At 41.3% G+C, this 24,873-nt stretch overlaps 2 protein-coding genes across 3 annotated transcripts; one reads left to right on the plus strand and one right to left on the minus strand.

Moving 5' to 3' along the window:
* The first annotated feature begins 1,585 nt into the window (after positions 1 to 1,585).
* POGLUT2 (protein O-glucosyltransferase 2) lies at positions 1,586 to 16,151 on the plus strand. The gene is made up of 10 exons (XM_054082736.1): positions 1,586 to 1,885; positions 6,505 to 6,710; positions 7,061 to 7,266; positions 7,975 to 8,052; positions 12,477 to 12,649; positions 13,635 to 13,872; positions 14,431 to 14,640; positions 14,990 to 15,079; positions 15,622 to 15,726; positions 15,906 to 16,151. The coding sequence occupies exons 1-10, from the start codon at positions 1,725 to 1,727 to the stop codon at positions 15,921 to 15,923; spliced, it is 1,485 nt and encodes a 494-aa protein (XP_053938711.1). The 5' UTR covers positions 1,586 to 1,724; the 3' UTR covers positions 15,924 to 16,151.
* A 139-nt stretch (positions 16,152 to 16,290) lies between these two features.
* On the minus strand, positions 16,291 to 24,625 carry TEX30 (testis expressed 30). 2 transcript variants are annotated; one of them, XM_054082756.1, is made up of 5 exons: positions 24,562 to 24,625; positions 22,768 to 22,998; positions 21,250 to 21,301; positions 19,850 to 20,055; positions 16,291 to 18,769 (listed from the first exon to the last, which is right to left on the minus strand). In XM_054082756.1, exons 1-5 carry the CDS (start codon positions 24,577 to 24,579, stop codon positions 18,602 to 18,604), a joined length of 675 nt encoding a protein of 224 aa, XP_053938731.1. In that variant the 5' UTR covers positions 24,580 to 24,625; the 3' UTR covers positions 16,291 to 18,601. The 2 variants fall into 2 exon arrangements, with proteins under 2 accessions (XP_053938731.1, XP_053938722.1); XM_054082747.1 differs by lacking the exon at positions 24,562 to 24,625 and adding an exon at positions 23,975 to 24,138.
* Positions 24,626 to 24,873: the final 248 nt, after the last annotated feature.

Raw genomic sequence — 24,873 nt, forward strand, 5'->3', positions numbered from 1 at the left:
TGATTTGTCTTCATGGCCTCCTCTGGATTTGCTCCAACTGATCCTTGTCCCCCCTTTGCTGAGGACTCCAGAACTGAACAGACTACTCTAGGTGAGGTCTCAGCAGAGCAGAGCAGAGAGGCAGAATCACCTCCCTCATCCTGCTGGTCTCACTTCTTTTGATCCAGCCCAGAATACGGTTGGCTTTCTGGGCTGCTGGCACACACTGCCGGCTAATGTTGAGCTTCTCATCTACCAGCATCCTCATGCACCCACTTCTGCTGCTCTGGGGAGAAATTTGAAAACCTACTTTACCCATTGTAAGCTCTTTATTTCTATGGAAAGTTTATGGAAATGGAGTGAAGGCAGAGGGAAGTTCAGCTCATGATGATACAAGAAGTAGTTACTATTACAGAAAGTGGAATAATTTTGATTTAAGCTAAAGTAAATGTTCATGTAAGTAATTGTATTTTTTTTTAAGGTAGACAGAATGCCCCACTGATAGCATTTTTTCTTTCAAACAGCGTTTCCCCAAACACTGTTTATCCCGCAGGTCCGAGGAGGTTATTCTGCCCCTGTACTCGGCACTGGTGAGACCCGCACCTCAAATACTGTGTTCAGTTCTGGGCCCCTCGCTATAAGAAGGATGTTGAGGCTCATGGAGCATGAGGCTCTGGAGCAAGAAAGCTGGTGAAGGGGCGGGAGAACAAGTCTTACTAGGAGAAGAAACTGGCTGAGGAAATTGGGGTTGTTTATATTCTGCTACTTTCCAATGCATAAGATTTCTGGGAAAATTTATCCATATGCATGTAAGCGCAAAATAAGTTCTGTCCCCAGCTCTTGTCTGGCTGCACACAATTGATGGAGATACAAGAAGTCATTACTGTTACAGAAAATGTAATATTTTTGATATAAGCTAAAATAGAGTTGTTTTATCTAAGTAATTGTATGTTTTGGAAGTTGGACAGAATGTCCCTCTGACAGCAAGTTTTCTTTCAAACTGTTTTTGCAGACACTGTTCATTCTTTGGAGGTATTAACTTCTTGTGTTCAGTGTGATCTGTGCTGAACTGATGTCTTCTGGAATCTCCTCCATTTGCAGCCTTTCCCTATCCCAAATGCAAGGTCAGGCAGAGCTGGCTCCAAAGCTCCAAATTAGCAAGAGTTTGACTGTTGGAAAGTTCCTAATGACATTAAAATTAGTCCTTGGGAATAAACAGAATGTGCATAAGATTTCTGGGAGAATTTATCTATACGCACGTGAGTGGGAAATACATCCTGCCCCCAGCTCTTGTCTGGCTGCCCGCGATGGATGGAGATGGCTCCGTCGCGTTGCCCAGGCCTGATAAAGGATGCTCGCTCTCTGAAACTCCAAAACGAGTCTTAGAGGCTCGATTTGCCGGCGTTTTCGGTATCAACCACACGGGGGGAACAACGACACAAAGACGCGTGGGTCAGAGACGCGGGCAGAACTGCTCTAAGAGAATGCCGCGTGCCGGTCCCAGCCAACCCCTTGGAGCCGGTGGGCTGGATGGAGCAGCTCTAGATTAATAGCCCAGCGTCCTCCCAGCCCGCCCCGCCCGGGAAGCAGCTGGGCGTGCCGGGCCATGGCCCCTCCTCCCGCCCGCGGGGTCGCTGCCCGGAGCTGCAGCGGGAGGGTAGGCAGCTGCCCGCGGTGCCCCCGCCCCGTGCGGCCGCGGTGAAGCCGGGGGCTGCGCGGTGCGGGACGGTCCCGAAGCGCTGCCCATGCGCGCCCTGTGGCCGCTCTGCCTCGCCCTGGGCGCCGTGGCGGCGGGCGGCGCGCCGAGCCCCCGGCTCAGCCCCGTCTGGGGGCCCGGGCTGCGGGCAGGGGCCGCGCTCCCCGCCCGGTACTTCCACATCCAAGCCGTGGGCGCCGAAGGGCGGAGGTAAGCGCGGCGGCCGCTTTCGGGGGGAGGTCCTGGAGTCGTAGAATCGTGGAATGGTTTGAGTTGGAAGGGACGATAAAGCCTATCCGGTTCCAACCCCCTGCCTTGAACATCTCCAGGGATGGGGCAGCCACAGCTTCCCTGGGCAACCTGTGCCAGGGCCTCACCACTCTCACCGTGAAGAAGTTCTTTCTAATGTCTAGCCTACATATTCCTCTCCTCCAATTTAAAGCCATTCCCCCTCGTCCTATTACTACATGCCCTTGTAAAAGAACCTCCTCAGCTTTCCTGTAGCCCCTTCAGGTGCTGGAAGGTCGCTACAAGGTCTTCTTTGAGCCTTCTCTTCTCCAGGCTGAACAAGCCCAAATCTCTCAGCCTGTCCTCATAGGGGAGGTGCTCCAGCCCTCCGATGATCTTTATAGCCCTCCTCAGTTCCATATCCTTCTTATGTTGAGGATTCCAGAACTGGACACAATATTCCAGATAAGGTCTCACAAGACAGGAATAGAGGGGTGCAATCACCTCCCTCGACCTGCTGCTGGCCACGCTTCTTCTGATGCAGCCCAGGATACGATTGGTCTTCTGGGCTGTGAGCACACATTGCCGGCTCATGTCAAGCTTCTCATTGACCGGCACCCCGAAGTCCTTCTCTGCAGGGCTGCTTTGATCACATAATCCTCCATCCTGTATTGAAATGAGGGATTGCCCCGACCCAGGTGTAGTACCTTGCACTTGGCCTTGTTGAACCTCATGAGGTTCACACAGGCCCAGTTCTCCAGCTCATGGCCTCTACTGGACCTTTTCCAACAGTTGTGTATCCTTCCTATGTTGGGGATTCTAGAACTGGACACAATACTGCAGGTGGTGTCTCACAAAAGCAGAATAGAGGGGCAGAATCACTTCCCTCAACCTGCTGGCCACGCTTCTTTTGATGCAGCCCAGGATATGGTTGGCCTTCTGGGCTACGAGTGTGAATTGCCTTGCATTTGGACTTGTTGAACCTCATGAGGTTCTCACAGGTCCGCTTTTCAAACTTGTCCAGGTCCCTCTGGATGACGTACCATCCTTCTGGTATAACAACTGCAACCACTCAGCTTGGTGTCATCTGCAAACTTGTTGAGGGTGCTCTTGATCTCGCTGTCTGTATAATTGATGAAGATGATAAACAGCACTGGTCGTGGTATGGACCCCTGAGGGATACCACTTGTCACGGATCTCCATCTGGACATTGAGCTGTTGACCACTATTCTCTCAATGTGACCATCCAACCAATTCCTTATCCACCGGATGGTCTACCCATCAAATCCATATCTCTCCAATTTAGAGGGAAGGGTGTGTGAGGGACTGCATCAAAAGCTTTACTTCAGTTGTGAGGCAGAAAACAATCAATTAAAAAGTCACACTCCCTGCCCACTTCCACCCTCCCTCTTAGGAGGGTGAAGCCAATTAAGCAGGTAGTGGCAGAGCTTCCCCGACACCCTTCCCCAGGCATCACTGCCCCCTACGCCGGTGCTAGCGTGCGACCAGGTTGGATGAGGCTTTGAACAACCTCATCTAGCGGAAGGTGTTCCTGCCTATGGCAGGGGGTTTGGAACTTGATGATCTTTAAGCTCCCTTCCAACCCAGACCATTCTATGATTCTTGTTTGTCTCTTCCAACTCAGGATGTTTTATGATCCCGTGATACTATGAAATGCCCATGCTGGGCAGCCGCTTAAATGTGCTTCAGGAGGCATTTGGACAATCCCTCCAGATACATGGTATGAATTTTGGGGTTGTCCAGTGCAGGGACAGGAGCTGGGCTCCATGACAGCAAGTCCAGAGAAGGGCCACAAAGATGATCTGAGGGCTGGAGCACCTCCTATATCAAGACAGACTGAATGAGTTGGGATTGTTCAGCATAGAGAATGGCTCTGGGCAGACATTATAGCAGCCTTCCAGTACTTAAAAGGAGCCCTTAAGGCTCTTTATCGGGAAGTGCAGTGATAGGACAAGAGGTAATGGTTTTAAGCTGAATGAGAGTAGGTTTAGATCAGATATTAGGAAGAAATATTTTACTGTGGGGATGATGAGGCACTGGAATACGCTGTCCAGAGAGGTCAGATGCCCTATGCCTAGAGGTGTTCAAGGCCAGGTTGGATGAGGCTTTGAACAACCTCATCTAGTGGAAGGTGTGCCTGCCTATGGCAAGGGGTTTGGAACTTGATGATCTTTAAGCTCCCTTCCAACCCAGACCATTCTATGATTCTTGTGTGTCTCTTCCAACTCAGGATGTTCTATGATCCTGTGATACTATAAAATTTTTGTGGGCCTTGGGTCTGAATCATAATTGCTGGATTTCTTGTAATGGAGCAAAGCATCGTGCTCCTCCTTCTCTTTGAATAGCAGCAGTGCCCTATCCTGGTGAGGGTGACCTTGCCTGCCCAAGTTCTGGCTGAACCAATTTCACCTTTTAGGCAGGAATTTACTCTGGATTTCCTTGTAGAAAGGGAAGGCTGAAGACTCCCTACATGACACTTCCTGTGTATCACTTAGAAAAAGCTAAATAATCTTTTTAGAAGTGTCCTAGGCTGAGAAAGTTGTGCTTGTTTAGCCTAGAGAAGGCAAGGCTCTGGGGAGACTTTATAGTGGCCCTCCAGTCTTAAAGGGGACCTACAGGAAAATTGGGGAGGGGTTATTTTGTGAGGGAATACAGTGACAGGATGAGTGGTAACAGTTTTAAGATAAAAAAGCGGAGATTTAGATCAGATATTAGGAAGAAATATTTTACTGTGAGGGTGGTGATGCACAGGAATAGGTTGCCCAGAGAATTCATGGGTGCCCCATGCCTGGAGGTGTTCAGGGCCAGGTTGGATGAGGCTTTGAGCAACCTCATCTAGAGGAAGGTGCCCCTGCCCATGGCAGTGGGGTTGGAACTTGATGACCTTTAAGGTCCCTTCCAACCCAAACTGTTCTGTGATTCCAAATAGCTGTACAAGGGGATGAGACAAGAAAAGACAATGAAAATGATCAACAGCAAAACACACGTATTAGTCCAACCAACAATTTATGATTTATTTTGCTTCATCAAAACCTTAACTAATATATTTAATTTATTGTATACCTGCTCAAGTGCCTGCTTCTTTCCTCTGTTAGGAACATGAGTATTTTCCTAAACATACAGGTGCAATAGAATCATTTAGAAATTACTTTATAGGCCACAAGGTAAACTTCATAGGAATGGAATAGGTAAGCTTAGTTTTCAGAGGACACTGATGGCTTTTCTTTTCTACAGGAAAGAAACTCTGACTAGTTAGGTGGGAGCTTGGAGTAGTCCATTTGGGTTGTCCAGATCTGGACATCATGGCATGTGGAAGTCTGGAAACTGCCAGTTCAGTTTATTTTGGACAGTACATATTTCCTGCGTTTAATTGAACTGGCAGCTCTCTAGTGTATCTGGACAAGTTTAAAGAAAGGTGACCAGACTGTTGGGCTGTAGTTCCCTAGTCCAGCCACTGATGCCACCTCTCTCTTTATCCTAAGTCCTCCCTTCGTATTTGGGACCATGATTAAAGACATGGAAGAACATTGGCAGATGCAGCATTTACCTCAGTAATATGTGATAACTTCAAGAGTTTTCAAATTATTTTATTTGAGTTTATGGAGATTTTTCTGTGATCAGTGTACAGTGAATTTTACCAAAATGTTGTAAATACACATTGAATTACATGATCCCACTATAACTTTTTTATTCCTAACAAGACACTGGCATTTTAATATCTTTTCTTCCATGTATGAGCTACCATAATGATTAATAAGTTTAACTTTGTTCTCTAGTTCCTTGAATAATACCTGGAAAATAAAGTAAACTAGAAACATGTGTGTAAAATAACAGACTTATTAAGCTGTTAAAGTGAAGCTGCTTGTAGTACTTTTCTTTTAATAGAATCATATAATGATTTGTATTGGAAAAGACTTTTAAAGATCATCTAGTCTGCCATGGATAGGGCCATCTTTCACTAGATCAGGTTGCTCAAAGGCCCATCCAGACTGACCTTGAATCCTTCCAGTGATGAGGCATCCACAACTTCTCTGAGCAGCCTGTTTTGGTGCCTCACCACCCTCATTGTAAAGAATTTCTTCCTTACATCCGATCTAAATTTCCCGTCTTTCAGCTTAAAGCCATTCTCCTCTGCAGGACAGGATACCAAGATATATCTCCCAAGATCCATTTATCTGCATGTTTCTACCTTCCCATCATTTTACGCTTGAGCTGCTATTAATCAAGAGCTGTGCTGAATTTTTAAAGGTGCTGTGTTCCCATATAATCAAAGACCGTGTTTCCAACGTTGTTCAACACGTAGGGCACCAAGTGATTTTGCAGGTGTGTTCATGAGTATCTGAGTGGAACCTTCTTAATACACAATGCTTCTAACAGTATGAAGGGGTTTAGGTAGCCTAAAAAAATCCTCTTTGGAAAAATCATGCCTTCCTTGTGAACATTAGGATGTGCTCATAAAGACCTAGCATTGCTCAGTGAAAGCACTGGAATTCTGTCAACTTGGAAAAAAGAAATGGATCAGACTAAGAAAGCTGTTGTGTTTTTCTTTTTTATTAAGTACCCACTTATTCTCTGGGTAGGTTCACTTCGTCACCAGGTGAAAATACATTCCAAGTGAAGATCACTGCTCCTGATGAACAGTTCACTCGGGTTGGTGTGCAGGTGTTAGACAGGAAAGATGGTTCCTTCCTTGTGAGATACAGGATGTATGCAAGCTACAAAAGCCTGAAGATAGAAGTCAAAATTGGAGATAAACATGTTGCGAAGTCTCCATATATCTTAAAAGGTAAGAAGCAGCACTACACACACATTTCCTGTCAAGGCTTTTTCTCACAAACTGTCCTAGAATGTCTTCTAGGATTAACACAGGTTTCTGCAGAACCTCTTATGGATTCATTGTAAGTGTCCTGTGCATACTATTCAAAATAATAAAAAGAAGCTCTTGCCTAGCAAATACATGTAGAGAGCTCACACAGAAGCTTGGCATGACTCCATTGGACTAAAAAAAGTTCAAATATGTCCGTTTAGAGTTGCTGAAGGTTTGGCCCAAAGCAGTGAATGCTCTGCCTGACCCTCTTTTTGTGATCTCAATAGTGTGACTTACTAAAAAGAAAATAATAATTGTGTTCCTGATAGGACCCGTTTACCATGAAAACTGTGACTGCCCTCAAGAGGAAAGCAGTGCATGGCTGGAAGAGATGAACTGCCCTCAAACCATTCCACAGATTCAGAGAGACCTAGCAAATTTTCCCATTGTTGATCCAGATAAGATTGCAAAAGAAATTCCACAAAGGTTTGGACAAAGGCAGAGTTTGTGTCATTACACCGTCAAAGATAACGAGGTATGGAATGGGTTGATCTTAAGTCCACATGAGGATTTGGTTGCAAGACTGTTTGCTTCTCTGTCCTTGAATACTTTGCAGTTTGTATATGAGCTCAATAATATCCATCCTACTTTGTAAAGTGCTTTTTGTCCCCTTTACTACTGGAGAAACTGAAGCAAATTTGTGAAGGCAAATTACTTTCCAAGCAATCAGTGTGAGTACTGGGCACAGACCCAAGTCTTCTAAATGCTAATTCAGTTTCCCGTTCTCTGAGTAATATTGCTGTGGAGTGTCACAATCATCTAATTTGGCATGCATCAATAAGTCAGTTACATGCGCATAATTCCGAGGTAAAGAAATACCATGTTTCACTCCTCTTAGGATCAGAGCTACCATTCTTTTTAACAAAACTGTACTGACTTCAGTAGGGTTTCATAGGGAAATGAGAACAATGGAGCACAAGAGAAATACGCAACCAGTTTCTGTTTCCATGAGACAGACCTAAAACGTCTGCAAAAGCAAGGAGTGCTTGTCCTTTTTTTGGTTGCTTTGCTGTGATGAGTGAGAGAGATGAGACTTTTAAAGCTTCCCAGTTGATTCATAATAAGCCTATACTACCATGCAGTCTGTCCAACTGGTTACTAAGTGATTAAAAGAGCTCTAAATTGTGCCAGCCGTTCTCTGATATGAAAACACCAGACCAGTAAAAGCTTTGTTTATTTTCAGGTTTATATAAAAACATATGGGGAACATGTTGGCTTCAGAATTTTCATGGATGCCATACTGCTTTCTTTGACAAGAAAAGTGAGTACATCTTTACAGCCGTGTCATAATTTATAGGAGCCTGGACTTAACAAATGTACTTCAATACTTCAGTATATTTGTTGCTATTTCTGTTAAAAAGCTTTTCTTGTTCTTTGATTAATAATGGAAAGGTCAGATGGATTTTCTGTGTTTGAGGGTGGCAGGTTCTAGAATGGTGTTTGATTAGTGTATGGAGTATCACAAATGTTAATTGAATAGCAGGCTTTTATAGGAGAGTTTGATAGATTTGGACAGAGCGTGGGTTATTTTCTACAGACTCAATAAATCATTATGCAGCATCTAATAGAAAATTTTGTCTCTGCTAGTGTATTTTACAGGATGACTGAGAGAAAAATAGGGAATGTATATCATTTTCCATTAAAATCCAAATGCTGAAAGCAAGACAGGAATGGTTGAGAAGAGTACCAAAAGCACAAGAGGTGGCACGTCCCTTGATGTACAACTGAAAAGCATCACACAGACTCTTTCCTAGGGAAACTCTGGAAAGAAACTGATGTTATGTACATGGTGACAGAATATAGCAGAGATGAAGTGTCAGCACGCAAATCTGTGATGATTACGTAAAGAGAGTAGTAAGGGAAATACAAAGATATCCAAGTTAATATCTTTTTTAACTGTAGAAAGACAAAGTGTTTTGTCTTTTTAAAAAGGAGAGGAAGAAGAGAGAGGAGCAACTGAAGTATGGAGTTGTTCACCTAAAAAAATTCCATACAAACCTAATAAAAAATAAACACACCATTATGTGATTTATAAGCAGATTAAAGATAAGGTAATTGGTATGAAACAACATGGATTTATAATATTAAATAGGTCATAACTATGTAATTTCTTTCAATAACAAGATAATGAGTTTCCTGTGTGGATGTCAAGTATCTTCATTTTAGTTGGGCTCTTGAGGGTAAGTCTATCGAGTTTCTCATAAATGAGAGAGGGAAACATTGCCTAAAAAACTACTGTAACCTGCTTGGAAAACCGCACTTTATTAGTAGTTGCTAGTGTTTCCAGAGAGGTAAAAGGTGCCACAAATGTATTCTTCAGAGATTTCTGGTAGGTTCAGTCCCCGTTCAATAACTTTGTTATATTTTGACTTGTCCAGGTTTAGCCCATATCGAAGGGCTAAACAATAGGCAGCAGCTCTGTCACCCAGGGACTGCTCCCCACTCGAGAAGGGGAATCTGGAAAAGAAAGGAAGACACTTGGGTTGAAATAGAAGCAGTTTTAATAAAACAGTAAAAAAATTATATAATAATAAAGCAATATAGAAAGTGATACTCAGCCTGTGTAGTCATCGTGAACTGTGCGCTGCCAGCAGTGAACGCCAGATGGCAAGCACTGCCAGCACAGCAAAATTCCTTTTTATATATGGAGCATGATGTTCATGGTGTGGAATACTTCTGTTGGCCAGCTTATGGCAGCTATCCTAGCTCCGCTCCTCCCAGCTTTATCCACCTGCTTACTTGTAAAACATGGGAAAGTGATAAAAATCCTTTGTTTCCTTAGCAATAATCCAAACCAGCAGTTATATCCCAGCATTCTACTAATGCCAAAATCTAGAGAAAACAGCAGTTGCTGAGGAAAGAAATTCTGTCCCAGCTGAGCATAAACATTACCAAGGCAACAACTATAAATGATAGGTGTTATCAACACTGTTCTCACGCTGAACTCAAAACGCTATGGTTACTTAGAAAAGAATTGACTATCCCAGCCAAAACCAGGACATGACTGAATGATGGACTAGAGGATATGCTTATTGAATTGTTAGATAACAAAAATGAAAGAACTTGCAGGTACCTCATGGTACAGCATCATAATTAAGAATTTTCTTAACAAGTGAGAGAGATTATATGGAAAGACAGACAAAGTGACAAGGGCAGAATACTACACAAGGGCTGGATAAGTCATATAGTTATGGCACCTGTTGAGGGAGTGTGTCGTTACAGTATCACAAATTTAACATGAGTCAACAGTGGCATGCTGTTGTGAAAAGCTAAACACACACATTAATGGAACAAACGTGAAAGAAATGTGAAGTAGCCTTTCCACTGTATTCAGGATTAGTAATGGATCAGTTATGCTCCTGTGTCTGCCTTCAGATGTCATGCTTCAAGAAAGATTGTTCAATTACTGATGTCGCACAGGAAAATGGTTAGAGTGACTAGACAAGCAAATGAAGATTCATTTAATTTGGGCACGTTTCATCTAACAGTCTAAGAGGAGACATGAATGTAGCTTTTAATTGTCTAAAAGATTGCTTGTGGAAGATGGAAGTAAGCTATTCTCTGTGTCAGCAGTTGGACAAGAAATAATGGAATTAAATTGCAAAGGTATTTAGGCAAAATGTTGGAAAATATTTGCTAATTACAAAGACAGAAATTGTTTACAGACCTAGAAAACACAATTAATTTGTCTCATCTCCATTAAGTACAGCCAGAATTTCTATTAAGACAGTGTCACTGAAAGACAATAGATCTGCTGCGTTGGAGAAGAAATTTAACCTGTTGAATGATTTTGCCATTTGGCATGTAGACAAAATATTGTTGTAGTGTTTTGATGTTCATTGTATCCATTAGATGGCACTGTACTAACAAAATTTAGTGCTGAAGCTCAGAACATGTAGCCAAATTCCCTTTGAAATGAAGGTACACAATAAAACCTTTTCTGTTGGGCTGTATACTGAAGACAAAAAGTACTACTTTGGGTCTCTGTCCTTATAATTTCTGGCTGTCTCTGCTAACGGTTTTCCCATGGTGTCAAGTGAGAGAAGAACATCTTCAATCGTTTAGGAGGGTGTTTGATATTTGGCAAATCATTTATTCCTCTCTCAATTAAGCTAAATTAAATGAGAAACTTCAGGAAACCTATTCAGACCACAGAAGAATTCTGAAATATTAGCCTATGGATGACCATTCTGATCTGAAAAATAAAAGGATTTGAGAGAAGTGCTTTAATGCATGTATATGGTGAGGAGTCAGCAATAGCTTTAAACGCTTCATTTTTACATGTATCTGTATATTGAATTTGAGAATCATTAACGTTTGTAACTGTTCTTTCTTCAGAGGAGGTATTTTCTCATGTAAATATTAAGAGAGTTGATGATAACACTTGAACAAAATGTCTTGATCACACACATAGAATCATGATTTCTGAGTTCTCTGTCCTGACTGCTAGCAGATAACTTGGAGTATTTCAAGAGTTTTCTAAAAATGCCAGTACAATAATCAGATGTTTGTAATAGTCAAATACCTAATTAAGACTTAATAAGGCAGAAGGCAAAACCAGAAGAGGAAAAGATTATGTCACAGTATAAATCCTGTGACAGACCTGTCTTGTGAAAACAGTGCAGTTCTCATTTCACTTTCTTGAAGCTACACAGCTAGAAGGCTGTTCAGTCATGCAAAAGACACACTAATTAACTAGGATTCTTTTACTTTGAAAGATACAACTGAGGGGGATGCAGTGAAGATTTATATTTAAAAGAAAATAATGTCATGAAGAGAGTGAACTAAGTGTAGATACACACAGTTCTGCACTGACATTACACATTCCTTCAGGTTTCTGTAAAACTCAGTGATGTCATCTTCAGTCTTCTGCTCACCAAATTGAAGTGTCCCACTATTTTCAGTTTCTCACAAGGCAGCTCATCCATCCCTGTCATTATAGCTACTTTTCTTTGTACTGTCTCTTCCTTTGTTTGCGAATACCAGAACCACACACAACAAGTTGAGGGTGCATTTGAGCAGCAAAGTTATGTGTTCTGTCCTGTTGTTAGAACATTTCCTGGCCATCAATAGCATTTTGCTTGCTTTTTGACTGCAACAGTGATTTCAGATATGGCTCTGTTCTACTTATTACTTTAAATAAGTGAATATGTAATTAAACCCAGCACTGACTAAATGTGGTCTTCCCACCATGACTGTTCATTTCTGTTGCTTCTCTTCTCTGGGACACAGGACAAATCAGTTCACTGATGTAACAGAAAACAAATGTGCCCCCAAAAGCAATTTTCTGTGCAGTTAATAAGGTGGTTCAAACTACTTTGGAACTGTGCGATTACTTAGTATATCCCAGTCCTAGCCTGGTACAAAGATTGTGTGGCCAATCATGTGAAGTATAGCAAGAAACCATCCTTTAAACTGGGGTGTTCCTGTCCCTTAAAAAAACCCCACACATTTATGTGACTGTGCAGATCTATTTTTAAAAAATATATTATTTTGTAGACTTTACCCTGTGGTCTCAGTATTTCTAACGTTTCTAAACTCTTAACAATTTATTCCAGGTATACTAAGTATTTTAGAAGCCTGGCTTTTTTTTCTCTAAATGAGGTGGTTTTGTCAAAACACAAGATGTCAGCAGAAGAATACCGCTCTGTATTAAAATGCATTTGTGCATGTGCTTCTGTTTAGGTGAAAATGCCAGATGTAGAGTTTTTTGTTAATTTGGGGGACTGGCCTCTGGAGAAAAGGAAGTCCCCACAGAACCTGCACCCTATCTTCTCATGGTGTGGGTCCAGTGAATCAAAAGACATTGTCATGCCAACATATGACTTAACAGACTCAGTTTTGGAGACTATGGGACGGTAAGAAATTGCTTAAAATTTTCATAAAATTCACAGTGAATGATTTTCCAAAAAGATATCTGTATTAACAGTGTATTAACTAGTTTTATTTATTCATTGAGTCATTGGCACTCTGCAGGTAGGCAATAACTGTGTAATCACTATGTTCCCACTAACCAAGTTATTATGTATTACATAACACAAATTACATGTATTAAAATACTTCGCTGTTTTATTTGAAAAGTCAAAATTAATCTAAACATGGTCAAGACACTGAAAACGGCACTTAAAGAGAATGTTTCACGGGTAGGTGTTTTGTTAGTTTGCTTTATTTCACTCCCCGAATGTATTGACAGTTGGCCTGGTCTCTTTTTTTTTCCTGATCTTCCTAGAGTCTCTTTTCTGTAGCTTTACCATCTCCCTACCATCTCCCATTTTGATTACTTATCATAACTGGTCTCGGTAACTGCTCTGTTGCTGTCTTGAAATAGTACAAAAGCAGCTTCTAAGAGATCTTCGTAATCCATTTTGAATCTGTTTATAGTTTCACTGTGTTTAGTTCAGGTTCCTTGTCTTTATTACCAAGACTCTTCCTAAATTTACTTCCTCTTACTCCCCCAATTTATTTGTTTGAATTTAGTGTAGTTTTTACAGAAGTTAAATATGTTGTATTAAGCTAGTTTCATTACCCTGCATCACCTTCATCTGTCTGGCAACCATATCCTCTTTTTAGGTACTTTGTTCTGTAACAACTGGCAGGTACTCATACACACCATGTTGTCGTCGAACCAATGCTGTCTTGCCACAGGCCTATGAACTTGGCATTCCTTACCTACTGCTGTTATTGCAAAAATACTGGTACAAGTACATATACATATACGAGTGTGCTCATGACTTAACCTTCATCCTTGGTATTTGCCTGTTGGTACTGTAAACTCTTTTAAGTGATTGCACTTAAAAAACTTTCCAGTAGGCTTCACTGTTAAATCACTTCTCTCTCCTCCAGAGTCAGTCTGGATATGATGTCAGTTCAAGCAAATACCGGTCCATCGTGGGAAGACAAGAATACCACAGCATTCTGGAGAGGACGTGACAGCCGCAAAGAGAGGCTGGAACTTGTAAAACTTAGCAGGAAATATCCAGAGATCATAGATGCTGCTTTCACCAACTTCTTTTTTTTCAAACATGATGAAAGCCTCTACGGCCCCATTGTTAAGCACATTTCGTTTTTTGATTTTTTTAAGGTAAGCCACTAACCAGTTCTCATTGTTTCCCACTGTCAAATAACTTTGTATATATTATTGATAATAAAGTGATTTTTAGTTTTTCAGCACACCAGTAACAAGCATGAAAGCATCCCTCAGTGGGACTAACTGCCATATAGCTCTTACATTGATAACAATGTTTGATTTACATCTAAAGGTTCTGTGGAACCTTGTGTGATCTATATAACTCCAAATTCCTTTTTATTTCTTTTTCCTGATTCAGCTATCAGGACTACTAACATAACTAACATAGTGGGAAAATCAGTGGATGAAGTGGCACATCTACCCTCACATCCAAAGATGAGCGTCTTAAAGAATTTCCGGAGAACTTAATTGATGAAGAGGGCATCTCTGTGTACCCTGCACTGTGATGAATTCCAAACTAAATAATAAAAGCTACTTAAACATTGATGCTTGCCAATCCTACATTTTTCAGTATCGGCAAGTCAGTAATACCATTGCCCTCAGAATAATATAACCTAACCAAGCTACTTGGATCTTCTGTTTGTTAATTAGTTATCGTCATTTTCTTTCCAGTATAAATATCAAATTAATATTGATGGCACAGTGGCAGCATACCGACTGCCTTATCTACTAGCAGGAAACAGTGTGGTGCTAAAGCAAGACTCCATCTACTATGAGCATTTTTATAATGAACTGCAGCCATGGAAACACTATATTCCATTTAAAAACGACCTGAGCGATCTTCTGGAAAAAATACAGTGGGCAAAAGAGCATGATGAAGAGGTAAATAAACATATAGAAGTACTCAGCAATGCTTCTAGACAAAATAGAGCAGAAAGTGCATTTCTTTAAAATGAAAAAAACCTATCAGAAGGCTTAAAAATTATTGTAATCAACTCTACAAATAAGAAAAACTTCTTTAAAAATACATAATTACTGCCCTTAGTTTGAAAATAAGTTGAACTTTGGAAAAATTTAACAAGTATTTTTGTAATGCCTTTTAAAATTAAGAATGCTTAAGTAAAAATAATCGTAAACTGTCAACACTACTTAATTCTAGACTCAGTGCTGGCATCCTGAAATAACTACTGTTCTTTGAGAATGTTAAAAAATGTAATATTTTCTTTGACAGGCAAAAAACATTGCAAAATCTGGACAAGAATTTGCAAGAAACAATCTCATGGGAGACCACATTTTTTGTTATTATTTCAAACTTTTTCAGGTCAGTATATTTTTAATGGCTACTACCACAAAAAACAGAAATACCAGAATGAATTCAGGGCACTGGAACTGCTGGAAATTGGCTAGTCCAGTACTTGGAGCCACAAAGCAAGCAGCAGCAGCTAAGAACTTCCTTTGGTTTAAAAACATTGCATGCAGTTATTTCCTATGAAACCCCTTAAGATTAGCCTGGCACTTTGAGACAAGCACTCAGATCCCACGGATCTTGATCTAATCTGCAAGAATATGTTGCCCACAGTGATCAAAGAATTCCACATCAGATGCACACCCTGTGAACCACAGCTGAAAATATCTGTGCATTAGCACCCAGATACCAAAATTCCAGTGAGGCACCCGAAGGGGCTCCTGTCTGCAGTGAAGTATCTGCTTACCCTGTCTGTGACACACAGTCTGGCATAACAGATTGTGTAGTCCCACATTTTTTTTACAGAATTACTCAGCCAAAACAGTGCAGTATTTACAACGAGATGTACAATCTATCAAGTTTATGAATTAACAATACTTTACTTTTTTTAAATCTAGGAATATGCCAGCTTGCAAGTGAGCGAGCCAAAAATCAGAGATGGGATGGAGAAAGTGCAGCAGCCCGATGACGACCTTTTTCCATGTACTTGCCATAGAAAAAAGGTACAGTACCTGTTAAATGTGAAGTGCTGGGTGTCTTTAGTTCATATTCAAACAAATTGGAACAGCCATTGGTTATGCCTATTGAACTTAGAAACATTTCTCAATGTATTTGCAGGACTAGACAGTTAAAAATTGAGTTTCCAGTTAACTGAAAAACATTTCTTCTTTCTTGACCGCAGGCCAGAGATGAACTCTGACAGAAGGAAATAAAATGTTTTAATATTTACCTACATTCAGAATGCCTTCTTAAGGAAAGAAGAGAAATTTGGATTAATATGCCAACGTATATTATGAAGTTTGCTGTATCGTGATCTACATATGGAAGAAAACCAAGTGCCCCCATTTCCTTTTTATCATGCAGTGGTTGCAGAACCTTGTTCAAAAGCATTTTTATAATTTTTTAAATAAAAGCCATATTTGTATCAGTCATGTGTTACTGTCCTGAGATACCTTGGAAATGCAGATACCTTTTACTCACGCAAAGTCTATTCATAGCATGTTCTGCGAAAAAGGGCAGATAAGAATTGTAAATGTACTCCACCACTCCATGTAACTATGCAAAGTTCTTTTTCAGACCATGACTTTGTACCTTCTGAGAGAATCTGTATTCTCAGAGACAATGATGTGGGTCTATAACATATCTTTTTAACATGAAGGAGAAACTTGGTGCTGTTGGACACTTCAAGAATATTTATTAGATCAAAGTTTTAAGTTCCATATGATTTTTCACAGATGCTTTGTCTGTGAACATTGGTCTCTTTGGTAGTGTGAAAAGAATTAAGTATCATTGAGCAGTGATTACTGAAACTAAACCCATCACTGTTTAAGCAGTCTGGTCTATTTTTAAAATACTTGCTTTCCACTGATATGAAGTAATTCAACCATTCTGAGCTTACCAACATCATCTGAAAATGATAAATAGGTAGATTTAAAGTCAAGTCTAAATTCATCAGATTCTATAGTTGGTGCCTATGTTTCCAAGTGCAAAATGAGGATTTTTCTTTGCAACACAGACAGTCAATTTAAAAACCACATGGTTACTCTCTTTGCAAACATTTAAATGCTTATTGAACATTACAAGTGCTATGCTTATTGAACATTACAAGCATTCTTAAGGCTTCTTGTGAAAAACAACAGGAAGAAAATTGCATCTGATTTTTAACTTTCACCTGCCTATTATTTTTACTGTAGTAAAAGCAAGTAGAAGAATAGATTGTTTGATCGTGTGGTAAACAATGTATGTTATAATTTAATTATACTAACCTAGAGTCTTAAATAGATCAGATTGCTTTACTTAGGTGGTGTATTGTATAAAAAAACTAAGTACCTGACCACAACATCACTGAAATCCTCTTGGCTCACCAGGGCTGACTCGGCATACCTTGAAGCAGCTCTGCACTGTCACACACACCTCCCAGGAACAACCTCTAGGTTAAAGCTGCCTGTTGGCGCTCAATTCGTCACCCTGCAGGAGCAAGCTGCAAGCCATCAAGATGCGGAACGATTAGCGCAGGTTTTGGAGAGCACGAGACCACCATCTCAGGGAGCAAAATCCAGATACTCTCACAGGACCAACCAGCTATTTCATCTCGGGGAATCACCATTCAGCTGACGCTGATGACTTGGCTGAAAGCAATTAATATATTTCCATAACCTTTAGTGATACCAATAGGTTACTCACAGCCCATAACAGGGAAGTCTGCAGCTGCAAGTGCACACAAGTGTGTTTTATCCACTCTGCTGCATTGAAGCGCAGTTGAAGACCTGAGGTTCAATGGGTAATGACACCCAGACCCCCACCTGCCTCTGCTGAGCCCTCCTGACAGAAGTCTACTGCAACATGTCATACCTGCTTCCTTCTCCAGGACTTCCTCAGCCAGTATAAACATAATTTGTCTTTTATGAGGTTTTATTCTTCCACGCCCATCCCTCCAAAGGGCCACTATCATCAGTCCCTTAGGCAAAAGAAGTTGCTGAAGGGTGACTTCAGAACTGATCCATGTTCTTTGTCATGTACAACAGTGCCTGCATTACCTCCTTCTTTCCCAACCCTGCACGTGCTGAGCATCTGGCTCCTTGGGGTGGTGACACCATAATGATGAAAGATTCCACTACCTGAGTCACTGGTTTTGAAGTATAATAGAGGTCCAGGATACAGCATCAAAGCAGAATAGCACAACCCAGCCTGGCCAGCCTCGGGAACCATGCTCACGGAATTCTACAGATCAGTAGCTTTTCATTTCAAACAAGTATAAAATCAGTAATATACTCAGAAATTAAATGCATCTAAAAATTTGCTTTCAAATAGATTCTGTGCAGTGTGTATATGTATGTATTCCAGATTTAGACTAGACATAAGGAGGAATTTCTTCACGATGAGAGTGGTGAGGCCCTGGCAGAGATTGCCCAGGGAAGCTGTAGATGCCCCATCCCTGGAGGTATTCAAGGCCAGGTTGGATGAGGCTTTGAGTAGCCTGATCCAGTGGGAAGTGTCCCTGCCCAACGCAGAGGGGTTGGAACTGGATGATCTTTTAAGGTCCCTTCCAACCCAAACTATTCGATAATTCTATATTACTTGAAATATCAGTCAAAAGCATTTACTTTTTAATGCAGAGCCCTAAGTGTTGTATACAGTTATTTGCATAGAAACATAGAAAACAATGCTGCCACATTATTAAATATTTGGTAAGTTTCCTGTCTTTCCTTTAAAAAGTTCTTTATTTCGCGTAATTTTTTTCATTCACACAAAAATGTTCTGTTTGCATTTACACTCAGACCTCTGAAAAATATGTTTTAAAAAAATATGTCAGAAATAACAAGCTCTAATTTGCTACATTTAGGAAAAGCTAAATGGCTTAAACACTGCAAATAACTTCTACTCCAGTTCAATATTCTCCCTAAGCCAAGAAAAAACTTGTGCATTTATTTCTTCCATGACATCGTCTGTTGTTCTTCCTTTGACTGCCATACCATGGTTTGCTTTATCAATCCAATGGATTTTTTTAGGGGCTTTCATTTTTCTTGCCACATCTTCTAGCAATTGCTATGGAGAAAATAAGAATGGAAAAGTTAGAAATCAGCTGCTACAAACTGCAACTCATAGATGTCTCTTGCTTTGCTTGTGTAACACATAATAGGCAGCTCTTAAAGCAGATCTGTGTGCACATTAAAAACATGTTGGTAGAAAAGATGTGATGATAAATGTGTTCAGTAACAAAATTTGCTCCAAGGTTAGACATCACTCAAACACAGAATAGAAAATTAGAACTTTTTAACTGCAAAGGTCGCAACCCTGTGCAGGCTCCTTACTGCCAGAGGAAAGTACTAGCAATAAAATAGCAGGATTTCTTATGTCAGACTGACTTTGTTCATCTTTCTCAGCAAACAGATCTAAGAAACAGCTCAAAAAGTCTTAAAGATTTTCCCATTAAGAGGACACTCCAAGGATCTGCTGGTTGCTAGCCTGAATTATTTTGGTGACAATTCCTCATGAAAGCATTATGACTTCTTAGAAACTGTCCAAGCATGGAAAATGCCAATTACACACACTCCCAAATTCAGGCTGAATTGTTCAAGGACAACAAACACCTATTTGCAAGAAAACAAGGCAGAAAACCACTATTCTCATCTCTACACACCTGTTCATCTGTACAAAATTGTAGCTTTTTACCACAGATGTCTGCTTGTAGGCAGAACCGCTTTGCCAAATAATTTGTCGTGAAAATGTGATGAATGTGAAATCAGTAGTGCAGAACAGTGTTTATGTTTTATAACCTGAAATGGTTAAAATAGAACAGCAAAAACTTGCTCCTCCCATAGGCCACTTTTAATTTGTACAATCTTATCCCATCAAAAAAGAAAAAAACAATTTAAATTGGCAGTATTTTAGTGGCGTAAAGTGGATAATCAAGAACAATCCAGAAGTTTAAGCTGCAAAAATAAAGCACCCCCAGGCTTCCTCATGTCTGATGAAGTTTCCTACCCAAGGCTTCCTTCAGAACATAAATATATTTAGAGAAAGCTGTTCATCAAAGTCACAGCTGTGTATACCAGTGTATATGTCACTCACACTCATTTCTGTTCCTTCATACTGCCCCTTAGCAAGATTTACAATAGTACTCACTTTTTCACACATCTCATCTGCTGAACCTGAGACAAACAGCACTGGACACCTGATAAATAATAAATCTTCATCTCGGAGCTTGGACTGAAGTTTTGGTCGATGCAATGGGTACGATAAACATACTAGACCTTGAATGAAGTCATCATCATCATCCTGGCTAAGCTGACGTATCACAGAGGCAGCAGCTCGTGAGCCCATGGAACGGCCTTTCTCCCATGTTAAAATAAAGGAAAAAAGCATATCTGCTGTCACTTCATCTACATTCTGCTTGAGTAAACAACTCCTAAAACTAATCCAACTGAGTGCATTTCAGTGTACCAGCAGTACAAAATGCTAGGAATGCTTTTAGTCATCTATCCATGAAAAATATTAATCTTAATTTCAACATTTTCTGCTGAAATATTTGTCTGGTTATATTACAATTACACATCCCAATTTAAAAAAGAAAGGGAGAAGAAGAAAAGAAATGGAGAGGGATCTTTTGCAATATTGGAAGGAACAAGAGTCCAACCCAGGGGCAGAGGGAAGATAGGGATGTCTGATGCTTCAGTTCTTGAGATTTCAGATAGCAATGCTATAATCTTGTATAACTATTTTCATGCAACCTTAATCTGCTCAAATTAAAAGAAGTTTTATGTGCCTTATTCCCAAAACAAACCCAGTAGGTGTTTATGCACAACTCAAACTTCAGCCTAAAAGTAGAAGCAGAAGGGGCAAAACCCCAAAATAACAAAGTGTGAACTTGTACCTTGAGGTCAGTCATTAACACCAAGGGGATACCAAAAGATCTCCTCAAAGAGGAGGCACAGGAGCTGACAATGCACTGTAACTGAGTGTTACAAGTTGCTGCCTCCAATGGGATTAACTTGCATCAGCGCAGATTTGGTTTCACTAAGTCAGAGAACATTCAGAGTTTCTCATATCAAGTTATTCCTAGTCACACCTAGGCTGAATGCTCCCATCTGCGACCTGAGAAGCAGTGCTGATCAAACCAGTTGCAAGAGAGACGTGCTGCATACCCACCCCATGCAGCCGCCAGCTCCAGAGCTGTTAGCATTCAGCTCCAGGTTAAGACAAACAAATGCAGACCTCTAACTAGGCTTTGCACCTATGTTCTCATGGCAGTCAGTGGACTGCTAATCAGTTAATGAAGGTTATAGACTATTCAACTGTCAGCAGACAGGTAACTTGCTGTATCCATACAATAAAGACCAGTGGCTGGAGTTTACCCAGCTTGTTCCCACATCAGACAGCAAGCTTTTATTGCCCACTTCAAACTGAAACCTGTCATTCAATTGAAAATTCACCAAAGTGGGCCAGACTTCAAAACCACAGTAATTACAGATTGCTATGATTAGAAGCAGTACAAGAGAGAAAATTATAGATAATAAGAACAATACCTGCAAGGAAGACACCCGAAAGTTTATAATCATCAGAAAGCTTTAAGTATTCCTAAAGAAATAAGATAAACATCATGAGTTAGAATTAAGGCAGTTGAGAGGCAAGGATTTTTGTTTGCAACTACTAAACACAAAATGGGAAACTCAGCACTGCAGGTTACACAAAGAAAAGATACATACAAGTTGCTATCTTGTTTGTTCACACAAACAATTTCATAACATTTTGCAGTAACAACATAATAAACTTGTCATTACTTCTCAGCAAGTCTAAAATTTCAGATGCCCTATTAAGTTACCAAAACATAAATGGTTACTGCGTATCCACTTAGTTCTACAAAAAGACCCATGTACATACTTCGCCCATCAAAAGGCAAAATAAGTTAGCAAAAATGCACTTCAGTGACACTGAGGTCACGTTTGTTACAAACATTTCATTGGAAAATCAGTTCTGTCTGACAGAATATTCAGAAGCAAATTTTTCAGTTTTCAGGGGACAACTAATCAGATGCTTTCTTATCAGAGGCCTTTAAATTACCTTCACACAGCAGCGGATTAATATAAACTCACTAACGTTATGTTTCTTCAAAGAAGAATGGAGAACAGATGGCCATTAAAGCCCACAAAGTTTAAACTTAATGTACATTTAATCATAATGACATCATACAAATGAATTCCTTAAGAACTGGACTTAGTACCCCTACAAAAATGTCCGATGCTCAATGCAAAGCACTCAAGCTACCTTCTTCTGACTCAGTAAAAGTAGCTTATCAAGAGACCGTTTCCACTCTTTCTCATACACTGCAGAGCAGGAAGATACTCTTAAGCTGATACCATTCTAACAAAAGGTCGGTCATTTTAACAAAACCTAGTTATATAAGAACATCTCAAATGACGCAGCAGCAGGTGAAAGAGATAAATACATATTAGACAGTTAAAATTGATTTGTAAATCAAAGACTACTTGGGTTCTAGGGCTCCCATATGCTACTCCCAATCCCTTCTGCTTCAACTGCTCCTGTGATCCAGAGTATTTTCCCCAAAGTCTTTTTTTCTCAGCTGCCAACTCTCAGAGGAACAGACAATTCCCAGGCCAGCTGCTTCTCAAAACAGCTCCCAAAGCTGCATTCCTTAATCCTCTTCCCCTTCACCAAGTCTTCCCAGAGCACCTACCTCTTGTTTCCATCCTAAATACTTCATTTTTTTTCCTAGCTGTTGTTCCACAAAATGTCCTTGCTTTCTTCACATCCTTTTTTCTTTCTCTCCCTGAGCTCAACCCCAAAAATATGTATTTGCTGCAGCTTTTCTAGCTACTGCATGTATAAAAATTGCTTGTGCTGTTCGGCTTATGGGCAGTTCCACTCAGCTAATCATAATTTCTAATTTTCCCATTACTGTTTGACTAAAAGCTCGTGTTGATTTAAGAAAGCCAGGAGCAGACAGGATTTGGGTCTTTTTTGTTCGTTTTTCAGTTCTGTGCACCCACGTATCTAAGCTTCGGCATAATTTGGTCACTTCTTACCACAACTGCTTTGAAGGCCTTAGTCCTATAAGCAATATTAAGGCCTTTGCAAGTAAACCGCAGGCACAGAACTCCATGGGATGCAAGATAAGCTGCCAAAGACACTAAGTGGGGGAAATTCATATCTCCTCCAGCTCCATGGGTAAGAATCACTCCACATGTTGATTTCTTCTCAGGGACAGAAAAGATAGCATCGAGGTATTTATTTCCAAAAGGTATCTTCACTTTAACCTAGAAATGAAACAAAACCCAATATAATTACAAGAAAAGGAAGCATGTTCCCAGTCTACACATTATGATGAAAACCATCCACTTTTATTTCTCCTGTTTAAGAGTACTAAATGAGTAAAAAGATATCATACTTCACACAAGACATTATCATCTCCAAATCTTTCTAAAACACTGTTAGAAAGAAAACATGCTATCTGAGGAACGTTCTGTCTAACTTCCAAAAAATCCAATTACTTAGATGAAACTTCACTTTAGCTTAAATCAAAGATATTCCACTTTTTGTAATAGTAACAATTTCTTGTATCGCTATCTCAAATGCAAGGTCACACAGAGCTGGCTCCAAAGCTCCAAATTAACAAGAGTTTTGACTGTTGGGACATTCATAATAACATTAAGATTAAACGCTGGAAAGTAACAGAATATGCGTAAATTTCTGGGAGAATTTATCCACATGCACGTGAGTGGGAAATATGTTCTGTCTCCAGCTCTTGTCTGGCTGCATGCCATGGATGTAGATCACTCCCCCACATTGGCCAGGCCTGATAAAGGATGCTTGCTCTCTAAAACTCCAAAACAAGTCATAGGGAGTTTATTTGCCAGCATTTTCAGTGTCCCCAGGTGGTAGGACCTGCTGCATCCAATCATAGCATCACAGAATCATAGAATAGTCTGGGTTAGAAGGAACCTTAAAGATCATCTAGTTCCAACGCCCCTGCCATGGGCAGGGACATCCCATGAAATCAGGCTGCCCAAGGCCCCATCCAACCTGGCCTTACACAGCTCCAGGGATGGGGCAGCCACAACTTCCCTGGGCAACCTGTGCCAGTGCCTCACCACCCTCATGGTGAAGAAATTTTTCCTCATGTCTAGCCTAAATCTGCCCCTCTCCAGTTTATACCCGTTCCTTCCCATCCTATCACTACATACCCTTGTAAAAAGTCCCTTCCCAGCTTTCTTGTACACCCCCTTCAGGTACCAGAAGGTCGCTATAAGATCTCCTTGGAGCCTTCCCTTCTCCAGGTTGCACAAGCCCAACTCTCTCAGCCTGTCCTCGTATGGAAGCTGCTCCAGCCCTCCAGTCATCTTTGTAGCCCTCCTCTGGACCCATTCCAACTGCTCCATATCCTTCTTACGTTGAGGATTCCAGAACTGGACACAGTATTCCAGATGGGGTCTCACAAGAGAGGAATACAGGGGCAACATCCCCTCCCTCGCCCTGCTAGCCACGCTTCTTTTGATGCAGCCCAGGATACGTTTGGCCTTCTGGGCTGCGAGCGCACACTGCCGGCTCATATCCAGCTTCTCACCCACCAGCACCCCTAAGTCCTTCTCTGCAGGGCTGCTCTCAATCCCATCATCCCCCATTCTGTACTGAAATTTGGGATTGCCCCGACCCAGGTGCGTTGAGGTTAACCATCTAGCCCCAGAGCAGCCCCTCCGCCGGTCTGAACCCCGGGGACCGCTAACCCTCGCCCGGAGCCCCCACAAACGCCTCTCGCCATCTTTAGACCCGCCCCCTCCCCATCGTGTCCCGGCGCCACCGCCCCCAGACCCCCCCCCGACCTCCGCCTGCCCGCTCATCCCGCTCCCGGACTCCGGGACGTCACGTGACTGACGGCTGAGGGGGCGGGGCTAGGCGCCGCGGCGGGCGATTGGCCCGCGGGGCGTGGCTCCGCCCAAAAAGGGGCGTGGCTAAGGACGCGGCAGGCTTAGGGGATGGGGGCAGTGGGAGGGAAGGTGGGGAGAGATACAGAACATCTCTCACCAGATCAGGTTGCTCGAGGCCCCATCCAACCTGGCCTTGGACACCCCAGGGATGGGGCAGCCACAGCTTCCCTGGGCAACCTGTGCCAGTGCCTCACCGCCCTCATAGTG

This window comes from Cuculus canorus, chromosome 1 (genome assembly GCF_017976375.1).
Source record: "Cuculus canorus isolate bCucCan1 chromosome 1, bCucCan1.pri, whole genome shotgun sequence".
NCBI lineage: Eukaryota > Metazoa > Chordata > Aves > Cuculiformes > Cuculidae > Cuculus > Cuculus canorus.

What these genes read in the sequence shown, in the direction of transcription:
- POGLUT2 (XM_054082736.1), top strand. Translation starts at nt 1,725, where the DNA reads ATGCGCGCCCTGTGGCCGCTCTGCCTCGCCCTGGGCGCCGTGGCGGCG. An exon ending in GTGGGCGCCGAAGGGCGGAG is followed by an intron (nt 1,886 to 6,504) that starts GTAAGCGCGGCG and finishes TTCTCTGGGTAG; the next exon opens with GTTCACTTCGTCACCAGGTG. An exon ending in ACACCGTCAAAGATAACGAG is followed by an intron (nt 7,267 to 7,974) that starts GTATGGAATGGG and finishes GTTTATTTTCAG; the next exon opens with GTTTATATAAAAACATATGG.
- TEX30 (XM_054082747.1), bottom strand. Translation starts at nt 24,106, where the DNA reads ATGGGTCCAGAGGAGGGCTACAAAGATGACTGGAGGGCTGGAGCAGCT. An exon ending in GATCTTATAGCGACCTTCTG is followed by an intron (nt 22,999 to 23,974) that starts GTACCTGAAGGG and finishes TTTCATTTCTAG; the next exon opens with GTTAAAGTGAAGATACCTTT. An exon ending in TTCGGGTGTCTTCCTTGCAG is followed by an intron (nt 20,056 to 21,249) that starts GTATTGTTCTTA and finishes CATGGGAGAAAG; the next exon opens with GCCGTTCCATGGGCTCACGA.